The sequence below is a fragment of the Macaca nemestrina genome, chromosome 3, assembly GCF_043159975.1.
Source record: "Macaca nemestrina isolate mMacNem1 chromosome 3, mMacNem.hap1, whole genome shotgun sequence".
Classification (NCBI taxonomy): domain Eukaryota; kingdom Metazoa; phylum Chordata; class Mammalia; order Primates; family Cercopithecidae; genus Macaca; species Macaca nemestrina.
In genome coordinates this window covers 5,456,609-5,473,266 of record NC_092127.1, presented here as the reverse complement: position 1 = coordinate 5,473,266, position 16,658 = coordinate 5,456,609, and the positions used below count along the sequence as shown (strand labels likewise).

Sequence of the window (16,658 nt, the reverse complement as noted above, 5' to 3'; positions counted from 1 at the left end):
TTAAAAATTACGTAAGATACGTACCAGTGCTTTTATGAAAATTCTTATTATTAATTATTATACATAAACCCATCTCAGGATAATCCATTTTATAACTGTTGTCCAGGGATATTCCAGAGTCCACTGATTTGCTTCCATGTATGATTTTTCTGTTTAGAAATCAAATAATAACTTCATAAAGGTAGAAATGACCACGCTTTCTGTTTACATTAGTGCAATTTTTATAACTCACAGTCACAGTTAACACTTGTTGAATGTTATAAAACAGGCTGGCTGTCTTCATTTCAATTTCACATCAACCATTATACAGATGAGAAAATGACCTGACATGAGGCTAAGAAATGTGCTAAAGGTTATGCAAATATTGTGTCACAGCCAAGAAGGAAGGAAAGTATCTGTTGGACTTCAAAGTTCAGGCTTCTTTTTTTTTTTTTGAGACTAAGTCTCACTCTGTTGCCCAGGCTGGAGTGCAGTGGTGCAATCTCGGCTCATTGCAAGCTCCGCTTCCAGGGTTCACACCATTCTCCTGCCTCAGCCTTCCGAGTAGCTGGAACTACAGGTGCCCGCCACCATACCTGGCTAATTTTTGTATTTTTAGTAGAGACGGGGGTTTCACCTTGTTAGCCAGGATGGTCTCGATCTCCTGACCTCATGATCCACCCACCTCGGCCTCCTAAAGTGTTGGGATTACAGGCATGAGCCACCGTGCCTAGCCGAGTTCAGGCTTTTAACTTCCATGTTTTACATTTTCCTCTAAATTCCATCAAATACCTTTATAATTTAAAAATTACTTATTAACTTTGTGAAATATTTTATCCTTTGAGGTAAAAGTAAAAATCTTAAAAATTACCCTGAAATGATCGGAAATCAACAAAATGCAAATATAACTCAAAGCACAATATTTATCACAATTCATAAATTATTCCTTAAACCCCATGAGCTTAACAAATTAGTAATTCATGAATATATAAAAGCATTATTGTAAATAATTGAAACTATCTGTCTGGAAGTCACTTATCTAAAAAAATCTCTGCTATCTAGATTAGGGATCAGTAAACTTTTTTTTTAATGGGCTAAATATTAAGTGTTTTAGGCTTGTGGCCATCTGGTCTCTGTTACAGCTACTCAATTCTATTTTTTTTTTTGAGACATGGTTTTACTCTGTCACCCAAGCTGGAGTGCAGTGGTGCCATCATAGTTCACTGCAGCTTTGAACTCCTGGGCTCCAGTGATCCTCCTTCCTCAGCCGTCCAAGTAGCTACAACTACAGACAGGCATGCCCCACAATGCCCAGCCAATTTCTGTATTTTTTTGTAGAGACAGGATCTCGCCATGTTGCCCAGGCTAATCTTGAACTCCTGGCCTCAAGTGATCCTCCTGCCTTGGCCTCCCAAAGTGCTGGGATTACAGTTGTGAGCCAATGCGCCCAGCCATAGCTACTCAATTCTGGTGAAATGGGCTTAGGACAACATGTCAGGGAATGGGTGTGCCTATATTCCAAAGAAATTTGATAAAAACAGGCGTCAAGCTTGATCCCAGATCTAGACTAAAAGTCAGGAAAAAACAGGTCTAGGAACTGCCAAACACTAACACCTACAGTCCATATACTCATGCACTTAGAGTATCTCACATTATACACAATTCCAAAAATACCGTTGGAAAAAGATTAAATGTAGTAAATTAAAGGAGTCAAGGTCAGAAAGCAGTTATTATTTTTAACTAGAAGTGAAGAGCTTCACATTTATAGATTAAATTTAAATCCTAAAAGCGTGACTTGACCTTTGTCATATAGATAATGGATCACAGAACTATAATTCCCAGCTCCCAACGTCTATTCCCCACTTGCTCTGGCTGCCTCCTAAGGAGGTAGGTACTTTACAAGCATATGATAGCTAGTCCAAGAGGGGATACTCCTAACAAATGGCAGAAGCTGTGAAAGCCGGGAATGTGAGGGCAACTTATCACAGAATCAAAACAACCCTAAACCTGTCTGGGGCTCCCGTACAACTCGTTATTGAAGTGGTGTTCTGTATGACATGAAAAGGGAGGGCCAGGCAGGGTGGTTCACGTCTGTAATCCCAGCACTTTGGGAGGCCAAGGCAGGAGGATCCCTTGAGGCCAGGAATTGGAGACTAGCCTGGGAGACACAGCAAGACCCCCATCTCTACAAAGACAAAAAACAAAAATAACCAGGCATGGTGGCACATGTCTGTAGTCCTAGCTACTTGGGAGGATTACTGGAGCTCAGGAGGACAGTGAGCCATAATCACATCACTGCACTCCAGCCTGGGTGATAGAGCAAGACCCTGTCTCAAAAAAGAAAGAAAGAAAAAAAGTAGTAGGAACATGTGTAAATCACTTTCAAAGGATTTTTTAAAAAGAGATGGGGTCTTACTCTGTTGCCCAGGCTAGGGTGCAGTGGTGCAATTATAGTTCACTGCAACCTCTGGCGTGTAGCTAAGACTGACTACAAGCACACATACCACGGTGGACTAATTGCTTTTGTTTTTTGTAGAGACAGGGTGTCATAATGTTGCCCAGGCTGGTTTCGAACTCTCCACCTAAAGTGATCCTCCTGCCACAGCTCCCAAGTAGCTGGGATTACAGGAGCAAACCATTACACTGGCTAAAATGATTTAAATAACAACAACAACTCTCTAAAATGGGACTGCATTTCAAAAGCTTACTTTCTAGAAAAATCCCTTTGCTAAACAAAAATTGTGAAATCTTTGCTGGTAACTTGTTAATAGTATTTCTGTAATTGTATTGTTTAGTAATAAATTAGTTTGTAATTTCCAGGGCAGCCGAGAATAATAATACTGGGTTTCAGAAATAAACTTTCAGAATTTAAAGTATTACAAGAGATTCCAAATAAATAATAACAGACATGAATTAAAAAGCGAATTTGAGTTTTATCTTTTCCCTTTTTCCATCTGCTAGTTATTGGAAGCATTAGTAAGCAGAATATTCCAAAAAGACACGGGGAAAAAAAAGGGTAAAATTCATCCATAACTAGGTAATTCCTTCCTGGACTGCAAATCGGCATTGGATTTTAGTCATAAAAACTCATAAACAAGAGGTCAAAAAACTCCTCCCAAACCCAAACCCTCTAATCCTATAGAGTGATTCAGGAGGGTAGAAAGCACCTGGGCTTGGGAGTCCTGCCTCTCCTGTAGTGTCCTTTTGGTTCCAGGACTAGGTTTCCAACTATGGGTCACACACCCTACTAGGCCTTTCCTTTCATCTTCCCTTCAGTTCTGTAAAAGCTTTAGCTCCATGTTAAAGACAAGGTTTAGAGAAGAGGTTAGTTTACGCAAAGCCACACAGCTGTCTGAGGTAGGAAGTCAGCTTGGTCTCTCTGGCCTGAAAGAGAGACCACTCTCTTTCTGCTTTTCCCACTCCTCAAGGTTTGCTGTATTACACATCCCCATCTTTGTCTGATTATAAAGAATTCCATTTAAATACTCACGGTTCCAAACTTTTAATGGATTTTGAATCCACTGAGTTTTCAGTGTTCTCCATGGATACCTTTATTAACTAGAATACAAAGAAAATAGAAGTTAATAAAAAAATCAGTCATAAAACCACTGCATTATATTAATTATCCCAGTGATTATTTTTCCAAATTAATGCCTCAGTTCCACCTCTACTGTTAAAGGTGTATGTGAGTCAGTTCTGGGGATAATGATTTCTTAGCAATGGTACATACAATTTAGCCTCTCTCTCTTTTCAACTGAGCTATGAATTATATATAGTGAATTACATAAAGCATATAGATAGTATACAGCTCGATTTTTTATATTTACATGTCCTCATCAGATTAAGATATAGATTACAGTTTATTTCTTTTGTAAGAAAACACAGCGGGTCATTTCTAAGAACTGCAACTCAACACAGTTAAAACAAAAATCAAACACTTCCCACCACAATGGTATAACTCACATAACACAATTCTACAATGCTTAGATTCCCAAGATAAAGTATCAAGATGTTTCAAATCTCCACCAATTTTTTTTTTTTTTCTTTTGAGGCAGGGTCTCACTCTGTCACCCAGGCTGGAGGGCAGCAGCGCAATCACGGCTCACTGCAGCTTCCACCTCCTGGACTCAAATCCTCCTGCCTCAGCCTCCCGAGTAGCTGGGATTACAGGCGTGCACCACCGTGTCTGGCTAATTTTTGTATTTTTTGTAGACATAGGGTCTTGTTGCATTGCCCAGGCTGGTCTCCAACTCCTGGGATCAAGCGATCTGCCCACCTAGGCCTCCTAAAGTGCTGGGATTATAGGCAAGAGCCACCGGACCTGGCCTAGTCTTTATTTTTAAACTGGGTTTTGGAAACCCAGCATCTCATTTAGGGTAGTAAAATGGCCCACGAAACGTAAAAGTAAAAACTACAGTTTCTGCTTTCATTCTTCCATCACACAATTATATCTCACAAGGTGAACCTGTTCTTATAAGCAAAGCAACGATCACTTATTGAGCACTTAATATACACCAGATGCTCTGCAAGGCACTCATTTTTAATCTTTTCAAAATTCTAAAGGTCAGAAAATCCAACTTCTGGTGGTTAAGTGACTTTGCCGACAGTCACAAGCTAAGTGACGGGGTCCTCTTCCCACTCTGCTATGCTGCCTCTGAAGAAGCCAGCTCCTTATACTTTTCTGCGGTTCTACCAGGCATTCTCTGGCTTTTCAGAAGCAAAGGTACTTCCCATGGCAATCCACCTCCCTAAATAGAGGAAAACAAGACCAAAGGCAAAACAAAAAACAAGAACAAAAAATATTGAATGACCATCTCCAGGCTCTAGAAACCCTGACAATGTTAAAAATTCCAGTCAAAATACAACTTTAACCTCACTCCTACGATACAATCAGAAATACCAAAATAATACACGATCCTCTAACAGGAATTGCTAACCCACAAAAGTCCTTCTAGAAAGTCCTAGGTAATGGCCGGGCGCGGTGGCTCAAGCCTGTAATCCCAGCACTTTGGGAGGCTGAGACGGGCGGATCACGAGGTCAGGAGATCGAGACCATCCTGGCTAACACGGTGAAACCCCGTCTCTACTACAAAATACAAAAAACTAGCCGGGCGAGGTGGCGGGCGCCGGTAGTCCCAGCTATTCGGGAGGCTGAGGCAGGAGAATGGCGTAAACCCGGGAGGCGGAGCTTGTAGTGAGCCCAGATCCGGCCACTGCACTCCAGCCTGGGCGACAGAGTGAGACTCCGTCTCAAAAAAAAAAAAAAAAAAAAAAAAGTCCTAGGTAACTTCCCCACTTTTAAAATTTTAATCTTTAAAACTGTGGTAAAATAGACTCAAAATTTACCATTTTTAAGTGTACAGTTCAGTGGCAGTGAGTACAGTTACATTGTTGGAATCCATCCCAGAACTTTATCTTTCCAAACCGAAACCATTACCAAGGTCCCCAATTTCAAGGTCTCTTGGAAAACGTAATTTCTTCCCTTCTATTAAGACAAAGCTAAGCTCCTTCCTCCCCTCTCTCCCAGTTTTGTGTGCACCCCTAGTGGGGAAAGGTGCGTTAATAATACAGAGGAGAGCCAGCGCCACCATCTCAATTTAAACACAGGAGACGGGGATGTTTGACCTTCTCCAAGAGCCAGTCTATGCTCTGCATTTCGACGAAGCCTTTGCTTTTCTACCGTCTTACCTCCTGTAGGCCTTCTGGAAAACCAAGGGAAGATGTGAGTGTAATTGGGATAAATAATCTTTCAGTTTGTCAGTCAACAAATACTTTATGCCAGATATCATCCTGGGAAATAGGAAGAGTGGAAGACAAGACAAAGTTCCTATCTTCCAGAAGTTCTTACTTTAGATAGAAGAATAATTAAACAGTAGTATACCTGCGGGGCAGGGGCGGGAGGTACCTCCCAAGTCCCCCAGTAGATGCTTGAAACCAAATACAGTACTGAACCCTACATGCAGCATGTTTTTTCCTACAGATACAGACCTATGAAAAAGTTTAGTTTATAAATTGGGCGAAGAAAGGGATTAACAACAAAAACTAATAAGGGTTATGTGAACATAAGCACTGCCATACCACGACAGTTGATCTGATAACCAAGACAGCTACTACGTGACCTGCCATTCGTCACTCAGTACATACTACATATTAACATATTTATTAATAGTGGCTGTCTGGGTGATGGCATTACTGACAACTACCTACTCCTAACATTCCTCTATATCTTCTATTTTTTTCTGTAACATCTGCATTTTTTAAGTCAGAAAATAGCAACAAATATTATTCTATAAAATAATATCAACAAAGGTCAGGATTGTTCTAGCCAATTTCAACTCTTGACCCTGTTTCAAGAGTGACAAAAATAAGGGTATTCTCCTATCAAAGTAACCACCCTTCCTTGCCTCTATCATGCTCAGTACCATGTTCCCGTCTATCTGCCTTTCTTTTTTTCTTTTATATGTACAATAAACATGTATTAGGTAGCAGGAAATCTCAAACTTCCTTGAACCATAAATATCATAGAGACCAACTTGTCCCATGCACATCAATTCAAAGCGGACAGACCACAGACAAAATCATTAGCCACCTGTGGTTGAGAAACAAATTGTGGTTGACTTGATTAACTGAGAGAATAGTACAGGGTAGCTAATAAGTCTGGAAACACAGGTGAACACATAATAGTTTACTGATATTGCATTATAATCCATGAGAAAATAGGTTTGTTTCAAGACTTTATGGCCAATCTATAGAAAATCTAAAGTGAAAATCCAGTGGGCCTCATCAAAGATACACAGATTGCACATAATGGGCAATGCGAATTAAAGCAACATTGAGATATCACCACACCCCTAGCAGAATGGTCAAAATCCAGAACACCACGAACACCAAATGCTGGCGAGGATGTGGAGCAACAGGGATGCTCAGTCAGTGCTCGTGGAAATGCAAGACGGTACAGCCAACTTGGAAAACAGTTTGGCAGTTTCCTACAAAACTAAACGTACTCTTACCATATGATCCAGCCATATGGTAAATACGCACTCTTTGGTTTTTACCCAAAGGAGCTGAAAACTTATGTTCACACAAGCCTGCACACAGATGTTTATAGCAGTTTTATTCGTAACTGTCAAAACTACAAGAAACTAAGATGTCCTTCAGTAGGTGAATGAATAAATAAACTATGGTATATCCAGAGAACAGAATATTATTCAGCGCTAAAAAGAAATGAGCCAGCAAGCCATGAAGACATGTAGGATACTTTAAATGCATTATTACTAAGTGAAAGAAGCCAGTTGGAAAAGTCCATATATACTGCATGAGTCCAACTATCTGACAATTTGGAAAAGGCAAAACTACGGAGACAGTAAAAAGATCAGTGGTTGTCAGTGGCTAGGAGGGAGGGAGACAGCACAGATAATTTTTGTTTTTTTTTTGAGATCGAATTTTGCTCTTGTTGCCCAGGCTGGAGTGCAGTGGCACGGTCTTGGCTCACTGCAACCTCCGCCTTCAGGTTTCAAGTGATTCTCCTGCCTCAGTCTCCCAAGTAACTGGGATTACAGTCGTATGCCACCATGCCTGGCTAATTTTTGTATTTTTAGTAGAGATGGATTTCACTATGTTGGCCAGGCTGGTCTCGAACTCCTGACCTCGTGATCCGCCCGCCTCAGCCTCCCAAAGTGCTGGGATTACAGGCTTGAGCCACTGTGCCCGGCTAGCACAGAGAATTTTTAAGGCAGTGAAACTACTCTGTGTGACACTATAATGGTGGATACACGTCCTTGTAAAATTGTCCAAACACACAGGACAAACACCACCAAGAGTGAACCTGATTGTGAACAATGGAGTGTGGGTGATGATGACCTGTCAGTGTGTGTCAGTGTACACACTGGTGCAGGATGTTGATAATGGGGGAGACTACGCATGTAGGCGGGGGGTGGGCAGGAGGGATATAGGATATCTCTGTACGTTCTTCTCAGTTTTGGTTTGAACCTAAAACTGCTCTGAAAAATGAAGTCTAATTTAACTTCTGAAGCTGAGCTTGGAGCTCCTGGCAGTATCCTTTCTAGCCCCCAGTCTGCCTCAGATTGGCTCTCTGAATGCATTTGCCAAATGCAGGGCTCACAGTCTGTGCTCAGGAACCCCCGAATGTGGACCAGCTTACAGACAACCAAGGCTCTGAAGATCTCTTTTCAACACTTCTGCAAACAGTCTAGTAATTCTCACACCGAAATACTGACTTTCAATAAACTTGTGTCTTTTGCCAGCAATAAAACTGTGGGATAAAATTATTCTCTCCTTGTGACTGGTAGTGGAAACTTTAAATAGTGACCAGCTTTTCAGAGTACTTATAATATTTGCTTCTTGGCTCAGACCAATCTAAGATCTCCTCTAAATATTAGGTGACTTAACTTCAAAGTCATTTTCTTTCTATACATCAAGTTAATAAAGTTAAAAAAGTCAGAGAGACCAATCAATACAAATAACTATAAATTAATCATTTCTGATATTAGACACAACAGATAATTTGTTTTAGTAAGAGAGCTGGTCACTGAAAGAAAAAACGAATTCTTCTACAACAGGATTTAAAATATTGTCTATTTGATAAAGATTTCTCAGGGACAAATACTACAGTGCACTTCATCAACTTCATCATTAGTATCTGAACAACCTACATTGCCTCAGTGATCAGTTTATTTTGATACACTTCTAAAAATTTATATGATGGTAAATGAAATCCTTACAGCATCAGACATGCGCACATTTGCTCTCTACGTGTCATCATCCGCTTTTTCCACATGAAAGCACCAAATCCACACTCCTGGGAGCAGAGCTTTGGTTCCCACAAGACTCACTAAAGTGCTGCTTAGCATGACATCACCTCCATTAGCTAGTGCCCAGTGGAGTACAAATTATTCTGAGGAAGGTGATCTCATCTTAGAAGGATAAAAAAATCATATCATATGGGACATATTCACTGCCTTAAATGAAAACAGAATTTAGGTTTTCAGAACATTCTTATTTGACAAAACATAAACAGGAAAAATAATTGGGATTTTAAAAGTTTATCCTGGCATAGCAATGGACTTAACATGAATTGTTTCTTACTGGGCTGATGTAATTCTTTTCATCAATTCAGGATGCTGCTGCTAAGAAAGGAAATTTCTGAACGCATATGTTTATGGCAAAGTTGTCAGTAGACCAACTGATATTACTTAGAAACCTGGAACTCAGGTCTCAGAATCACTTGTCTAGTTCCTGGATCCCTTAACACTTGCCACCAACGCTGTAACAGTCAGGTCTTCAAACACTAAAAAATACTGTCAGTATAAATTTATTTCACTCTAAAATAGATATTTAGATATTTCAAGCTGTGTTTTCCTACACAAGTAAAAAACTGGAATGTTCTCCCTATTTACATGGTGGCAAGCCAACTACTTATTACAACAATGAAGTAAAGCAGAATGCAACATCTACAGCATTAAGGCAGAGAAATAAAAATTAATTTCTAAAGTGAAATTTCTATATTAAGCTAAAAGTATTAACAATTTGAAACAACCTGTTATTGAAGAGTGAATGTGTGAAAGTGTGCCTGTGGTGGGGAATTCAAAAGGAGATGTTAAATTAGGATTGCCAGTCTCTAAAACAGTCTCTAAAACTGGCAATCCTAATTTAAATTTTAAATCTCTAGAATTCTTAATCAGCTCATCTGTTACCCATCATTAGGCTATTGCTGGTTCCTGTCCTACAGGGAAACTCTGAGGTAAGAAATAAAATCTGGTTTCTGCCCTAACGGTTTTTAAATCTCAAAATGAGACCTAAAAAACAACTCTGTTGGTTTCTGAATCATGTCCACGAATGTAAATGCTTTTAAGAAACATTTACTAGTAAAGATTTACCAAGACAGTAGCCAAAGGAAGAACAGTGCCGCATGTGACGTGAGAGGTGTGTGCAAAACGCTGTGTGATGACTGTCCCTCTTACTGCTGGCTCAGACAGGCTGGGTACTGAACTCAAAGTACAAGCGTATTATTCGTGAGTCCTCCCAATGACACTCTGAGGACTAAGGATCCCCACTGCAGAGTTCAGGTGACTGAGGCTAAGAGAGGTTAATGAACTTTAAAGCGGCACAGCCAGGATTCAAACTAGGATCTTCCCAACTCAAAGAGGGAAGACTCCCACTATTCTGTAGACAGTTTAGTACTATATGAGTGATAACACTTAATTTCAGGGAAGGAAACAAAAATCCATAATCTCAGAAGCTTTAAATAAGACAAAGAACATAAATAACATGATAGAAAGTTACTGCAGAGATACCAAAATAACACAATGCACTGAATTCTAATGAAGGAAAAAATGGCAAAAATGAGTATGGCATTTCTGATGCGACTAGGTAGTTTATTTTTATTTTTTCTTTCCTTCTTTTAAAAAAAAATTTAACAAACTCTGCATGTGGCATTCAATTTACTTCTAAAGTGAAATAGGCCAGACATGGTTCGCGCCTGTAATCCCAGTGCGATCCCACTTTGGGAGGCCAGAGAAACCCCATCTCTACAAAAAAGTTAAAACAAGTAGCCTGGCATGGTGGCACACACCTGTAGTCCCAGCTACTCAGGAGGCTGAGGCAAGAGGATCACTTGAGTGTAGGAATTGGAGGCTGCAGTGAGCTACGATCGCACCGCTGCACTTGAGCTTGGGTGACAGAGCAAGACTCTGTTTCTAAAAATAATAATAATAAAAGTAAAATAATTGGTTTTATGCTCAGCATTCCGTATAACTCATTAAAACATATTTCCTATATCTCTGTGTTCCTCGAAAGGAAAAGTGAAGCCTGTCCAATAGGACTTCTGGGGAGATTACACTTCTGTCAAACAACTTGAAAAGTATCAGGATTATATTTATTACCTGTAGAGAGGAAAAAGTCCCAAAAGCAGTCACGTTTCCAGATTTAGCAAATGAAACAGAAAGAACATCTGTTTCACAATAGTCTGGACAAGAAAAGACTTCAGTTGTAATGTACCAGAGGTTTTATCAAAATCTTTCCCCATCTGGTCTCTGAATTCATTTGGGTACATACAAGAATTATCAAACTGGCTATTGTCACTGGACCTGGTGACGTCAATCTTTTAATATTTACTACGTAATTAAGGTAAAAATATGAGAACAGGAATGTAAAATCAAATACAGAATAAACTGAAATAAGTTCCATTGTACTATACAAACAAACCATCCTTTCCTTTTCTCTGGCATGGGCCATGTGACCAGGAAGACAGTATAGAGCACTCCCCACTATTCAAAGCCTCCGAGTTTACGACACAAGTCAGAAAGAATGGCACTTACCATGTGCAAAAGGTCTGTCCTCCCTGTGCCAAGTGAAGTCCTAGGATAGTGTTTTTGGAGGGACAAAAGGAGAAAACGGGAAAGCCTTCACAGATCTAAATGATTTATATAAGTGTAAAATGGAGGATCTTGAATGCTTTTTTATAAAAATTACAGATAACATTAAAGGCTCACCACTCCCACCAAGAATGACTACTTTGCAGAATCAGATTCAGGTTTAAAACCGCTTGAAGAAACCCTACTGTCTGGAAGACTGAAACTGCCAAAAGTCAGATTCAGTAGCATCTATTCATTTGGTATTTGCACCATAACAATTTACTGAACACCAACTGTGTGCAGAGTACTATACTAGACCCTGAGTGTATCAAGCAGTGGACGAGACAAACCCTATCTCTATGCAGGGCTTATACCGATGCTCACTGGCATTCAAAAGTGGCTCAACAAAGCAGATGCCAGACGGTGTCCAATACATATCAGGTAGCTTGATTGCATTATTGTAATGCAAAGAAGCCCTACAGGCAACATGTGAAGGTAAGAACAAAACATGCAGAGAAAGAACATTATATAAATCTAAGAATTCTCACATCTTTTTTTAGGCCCAAATACCAGTGCTTCCTATCTTTGGGGCAGAGCTTAAACATCTAATAGTAGGCACCAGAAGCAATGTAATATATCATTCATGAAAATAAAGACTGCTTTGTAGGGGGATGAAGCAGTAGGAGATTGTGTTAAATGAGGTCTGAAAGCAAAACAGTGAAGAAGCATTATAATTGCCTATATCAGATGCCAGCCTCTTCAAAAGGCAAGAGGCAAGGCCTTTATTCAGGATAGCAAAAGCAAACCTGATTTAACTAGGTACAATGTCTAATGTCTCTTACTCTGAACAGGTTTTATTGCCATACTCCAATAAACTGTTCGTGCATTCACTAAAATATATTTTCACTTTCAAAAACCTTCTTTTACAAAAAGGCAAAGCAAAACCAAAGCCCAAGCATCGGGCTGTGATAGAGATGATTTAAGCTTTACATTTCACTTTTAGAGATGATGTAACCACAGCACGCACACTCACAGTGGCTGAGCCCATTTTGATACAGTCTAGTCTAACCACCTTTCCTGGCCCTCTTTCTGCTATCTTGCAGGTTTACATGGTTTCAGTGACTCCATGTCACCTCTACCATTTCTTTTCTAACTATTATTTGCTAAATAATCCTAAACCAGGTCTACTTTTTCTAGATAGAGCATAAAAGTAAAAACACAACGGATGGGCATTCACTGCGTTGTGCCAGGGCCCGCATTTGGTGAAAGACACTAAGGACACCAAGATAAACCAAGTCCATCCCTCCTGGAGTTTGCTTGCAAATCTAGCAGGGAAGACAGTAAACAAGCAACTGCAGAGGATATGACACATCTCTCTTAGGGAACGCTGGCTGCAGAAAGAACACAGTAGAGGAAGATTGAACCTTGAACTGTTTTAATGAAAACAGAAGTTTAAGTAGCAGCTCTTACTTCTAATCAAATGTGATGGCGGGAGAAGGGGAATGCAGAGGTGTGGCAGACACTAGCTATGAAGGTCAGCATTGCTGTGCAGAAAGTGAATCGGTGCTAAAGATAGGGAGGGGTGGGGGCACTCAGGACCCAACACGTACTGGGGTTTGTCAGCCGTACTGGGGTTTGTCAGCCGTATTAAGTGCTGGGTTTAACCTAAGGGCAAAGGACGCGCTTTCTAGACTTTCGTTTCATAAAGATCCCTCTGTGCTGTGAAAAGTGGACTACAAAGGAGCAGGCGGGTCTGGAGGTGGAGAGACCAGGGAAGAGGCTGCTGTGGAGACGGAGAGACGTGGACAGATCTGGCAGACGTTTACAAGGTCGACAAGGCTTGGTGACTAAGCGGGAAAAGAAGGAGGTGGGCGAGAGGGGGGCGAGAAGGATGTTTTCCGGTTTCCTGCTTGGGTGCCACTTACTGAGAATGGGGGAAAGACGCAGGTGCAGGGCACACCCACTGAAAACAACAGCGCCGAGCGTGAGCAGGGCTCGCTCACTCCTCACGGCCTGGGATTTCAAGGCGACGCCAATCAGCTGTGGCCACGGAGACACAGCCACAGGGATGAGCTGTGAGCACTCACGAAACTCTGCAGGGCCGAAAAGGAATTGGATTTTAAACCCTGCAACTAGCTCTCTGGAAGAGCTAAACCACACAGTCAACCCGGGATAGTCCAGGCCCCAGGCATGGAAGGCAGCAGAGACGGAAGCCTCGCCCAAAATTGGAAGGATCAGCCCCGAGGGCGAGTCCCTCACAGTCAGCACCCGGCCGCCCCAGCCCTCGCCGCACCGCTTCCCGGGGCCACTCCTCCGCCGGCGGTAGCACCGTCTGCTTTCCAGCTTGCCGCTGCCTCCCGCTGCCTGGCCCGGCCTCCTGGCCCCAGGCCCGGCCGCCAGGTCTCTGGCCCTCGGAGTTCGGTGCCCCGTGCCCGACCTCCCGGCCCCGACCTCGGTTCCCCCGGGCCGGCCTCCCGCTGCCTGGCCTCCCCGGCCCCAGGCAAGCCTCCCGCCCCCGGGTCAGGTCTCCCCTCCGATGACCTGAGGCCTTTCCTTAGGTTATTCCCAGGTCCCTCTCCCTAAATCAAAAGCCTTAACCCGCTGCCTGGCTGCCCCGGCCCCGGCCCCGGCCCAGCCTCCCGCCCCCGGGCCAGGTCTCTCGCTCCGCGGGCTTCACTGCTCGCTGCCGCCCCGGGTGAGGTGGCAAAACAAAGGCTCCGCCGCCCAGGTCCCCGGGCGGGCGCTGGGCCTGGGAGGACGCAGGGAGCGGGGACAGGGCTGACCGCCCGGAGCGAGCGCGGCACTCACCGCACAGCCTTCTCACACCTTCCACAACCGCCTCACAGCAGCAGCCACCCGTTACGATCCGCGTCTGCACCGCTTCAGCGGCCCGCCGCCGGGGTAAGTGCTCCAGCGCTAGCCCCGCCCCCGGCCCGCCCCTGTCGCCCCGCGCGCCCCCTCCCTGGGGCCCGTCCCCCAGCTCCCGCCCGCCCGAGAACCCAGGGCCGGGCTGGGCCCCAGGAGCCGCCAGCCCGCTGCAGCCCGCGCCCGCGCCCGCGCCCGCGCCCGCGCCCGCGCCCGCGCCCGCGCCCCGAGGCCCCGCGCCCGCGCCCCCGCCCCCGCGCCCCCGCGCCCCCGCCCCCGAGGCCCCGCCCCCGAGGCCCGCCCCCGAGGCCCGCCCCCGAGGCCCGCCCCCGAGGCCCGCCCCCGAGGCCCGGCTCCGCTCCCCCGCCCCGGATTTGAAAGCTGGGTCTTCCTGAGAGTCCGCGGGCTTCCGCTCCCAGCGCGGGATTCTGGAGGTAATTTGAGGAAGACTTGGAAACCGCGCCAGGCCCAACGGGGACCTAGAAGGGAGACAAGGCCAGGCCTGCTGCCCAGTGTGAGCTCTGAGAAGAAGAGGAGCGGGCCGGGACGCCCTCCGGTAATTTCCGTCCCCCCTCCGGTGACCTGAGGCCTTTCTTGGGGTTACCCCCAGGTCCCTCTCCCTAAATCAAAAGCCTTAGCCTCCTGTCGCCAGGGTGCCGGGCCAGTAATAAGCAGGTCCACGCATGCTGGACACACGGGCTCAAGCCACTCCGCGCATCAGTCAGTACTACAAACCGTACGCAGTAGTGTACTTAATCCATATATAAACGTTACAAGTTAAGCATCCCACAGCAAACAAAGTAGCATTTAACATCACGAGGAAAAAAAGAGATAGGACAAAGAGATGAACAACCAATCCAGAGGGAGTGAAGAAGAGAAAAAGAAGCCTGGTTTGGGCCCGAGAGGTCCTTCTGCAAACACAGCGTCAATTAAGACTGTTTGGAGCTGCCGAAGGCAGAGTCCTGGGTGAGAACTGACAGTGGAAGAGGGCGCTTGTTTGTGTCCTTATGGATGCGGACTAGTTTTTTACTTGTTTATTAAAGTATAGTATCCTTGTTGGCAAATGCCCTATGAAATATAAAATGGGGTCTTTTCCTAAGATGGAGTTATTAATAGTTACGTGAAGGGTGTGCTATACACTGCCGTACTGATCCCCTTCCTATTTTGGGTCATGAACTCATTTTAGACCCTGAAGCAAACTGTGAATCGTTTTCGCAGAAGAATTCTCCAACACGTGAGCACGACATTCTGCATCAGATTTCAAAAGGTTCTTGACATTCAGAAGTCAGATCAGGGACCCCATGGCAGAGCCTATTTCTAACGCTTGCGCCTATTCGACTATAGGGACTATATTCTGCACAGAAATATACTTAGTTTTATGTATCGTTACAACTTGCTGAGAGTTTATTGCATGCTTTTACATTTTCATAACACATTTGTTTGTTTCATCCTTTCAACAATCCCTCGGGGTAGGAATTACAATTTAAAGAGTTTAAGGCCAGGCGCGGTGGCTCATGCCTGTAATCCCAGGACTTTGGGAAGCCGAGGCAGGTGGATCAGGAGGTCAGGAGTGTGAGACCAGCCTGGCCAAGATGGTAAAACCCCGTCTCTACTAAAAATACAAAAAATAAAAATAATAATAAAAAAAAATTAGCCGGGTGCAGTGGTGGGTGCCTGTAATCCCAGTTACTTGGGAGGCTGAGGCAGGAGAATTGCTTGAACCCGGGAGGCAGAGGTTGCAGTGAGTCAAGATTGTGCCACTGCACTCTAGCCTGGGTGACGGAGCAACACTCCATCTCAAAAAAAAAAGTGTTAAGTAGTTTGCTGTTGCTGAAAAAAGAGTCACAGGAGTTAAACTCAGATCCCACAAATACGACTTAGGCCTTTCTTTATCCCTCCCGAATTGAGTGAACACAATATTTGACAGTCTTTTTCTGCCTCAATAAAACTCAGAAATAGGACCCACTCCCAACCCTAACAGTGGCTCTGCAGAGCAGTAATTTGCGAAGAGGGGACTAGTGTGGTTGAACTAGTCCTTATCCCATTGTGATACCCAAACCCCTTCCTGTGCTAAACTTTCTTGCCAAAATGAGCAAGCATCAGCAGCAGTTTTCTGGATTCCTGTAAATCATACTAATTTACTTAGTCTACGAACTTTTATTTTTGAGACAGAGTTTCACCCTTGTTGCCCAGGCTGGAGTGCAGTGGTGCAGTCTTGGCTCACTACAACCTTTGCCTCCCAGGTTCACATGATTTTCCTGCCTCAGCCTCCCAAGTAGCTGGGGATTACAGGTGCCTACCACTAGGCCCAGCTAATTTTTGTATTTTTAGTACAGATGGGGTTTCACCATGTTGGCCAGGCTGGTCTTGAACTCCTGACCTCAGGTGATCCACCCACCTCAGCCTCCCAAAGTGCTGGGATTACAGGCGTGAGCCACCGCC

At 43.9% G+C, this 16,658-nt stretch overlaps 2 protein-coding genes across 17 annotated transcripts in view; one reads left to right on the top strand and one right to left on the bottom strand.

Annotated features, from left to right (window-relative positions):
* LOC105466747 (caspase 3) overlaps window positions 1–14,270 on the bottom strand; it is a 29,062-nt gene extending 14,792 nt beyond the window's left edge. For 4 of the 7 annotated variants that reach the window (XR_011620756.1, XR_011620757.1, XM_071092778.1 and 1 more), the window contains exons 1-3: window positions 14,160–14,270; window positions 3,470–3,537; window positions 25–149 (exon numbers count right to left, since the gene is read on the bottom strand). Coding sequence is in view for 5 of the 7 variants with exons in the window: in XM_071092778.1 (XP_070948879.1) it covers window positions 25–149; window positions 3,470–3,522 (178 nt within the window). In the remaining 2 variants the exon portion in view is untranslated. Of the gene's footprint in view, window positions 1–24; window positions 150–3,146; window positions 3,444–3,469; window positions 3,538–10,570; window positions 10,695–13,276; window positions 13,445–14,159 lie in introns of those variants that run through there. The other 3 variants (XM_071092775.1, XM_071092776.1, XM_071092777.1) reach the window with 3 other exon arrangements.
* LOC105466578 (primase and DNA directed polymerase) overlaps window positions 14,235–16,658 on the top strand; it is a 50,650-nt gene continuing 48,226 nt past the window's right edge. For 3 of the 10 annotated variants that reach the window (XM_024788131.2, XM_011715632.3, XM_011715633.2), the window contains exon 1: window positions 14,589–14,772. The gene's annotated coding sequence lies outside the window, so the exon portion shown is untranslated. Of the gene's footprint in view, window positions 14,253–14,586; window positions 14,773–14,795; window positions 15,183–16,658 lie in introns of those variants that run through there. The other 7 variants (XR_011620754.1, XM_071092769.1, XM_071092767.1 and 4 more) reach the window with 6 other exon arrangements.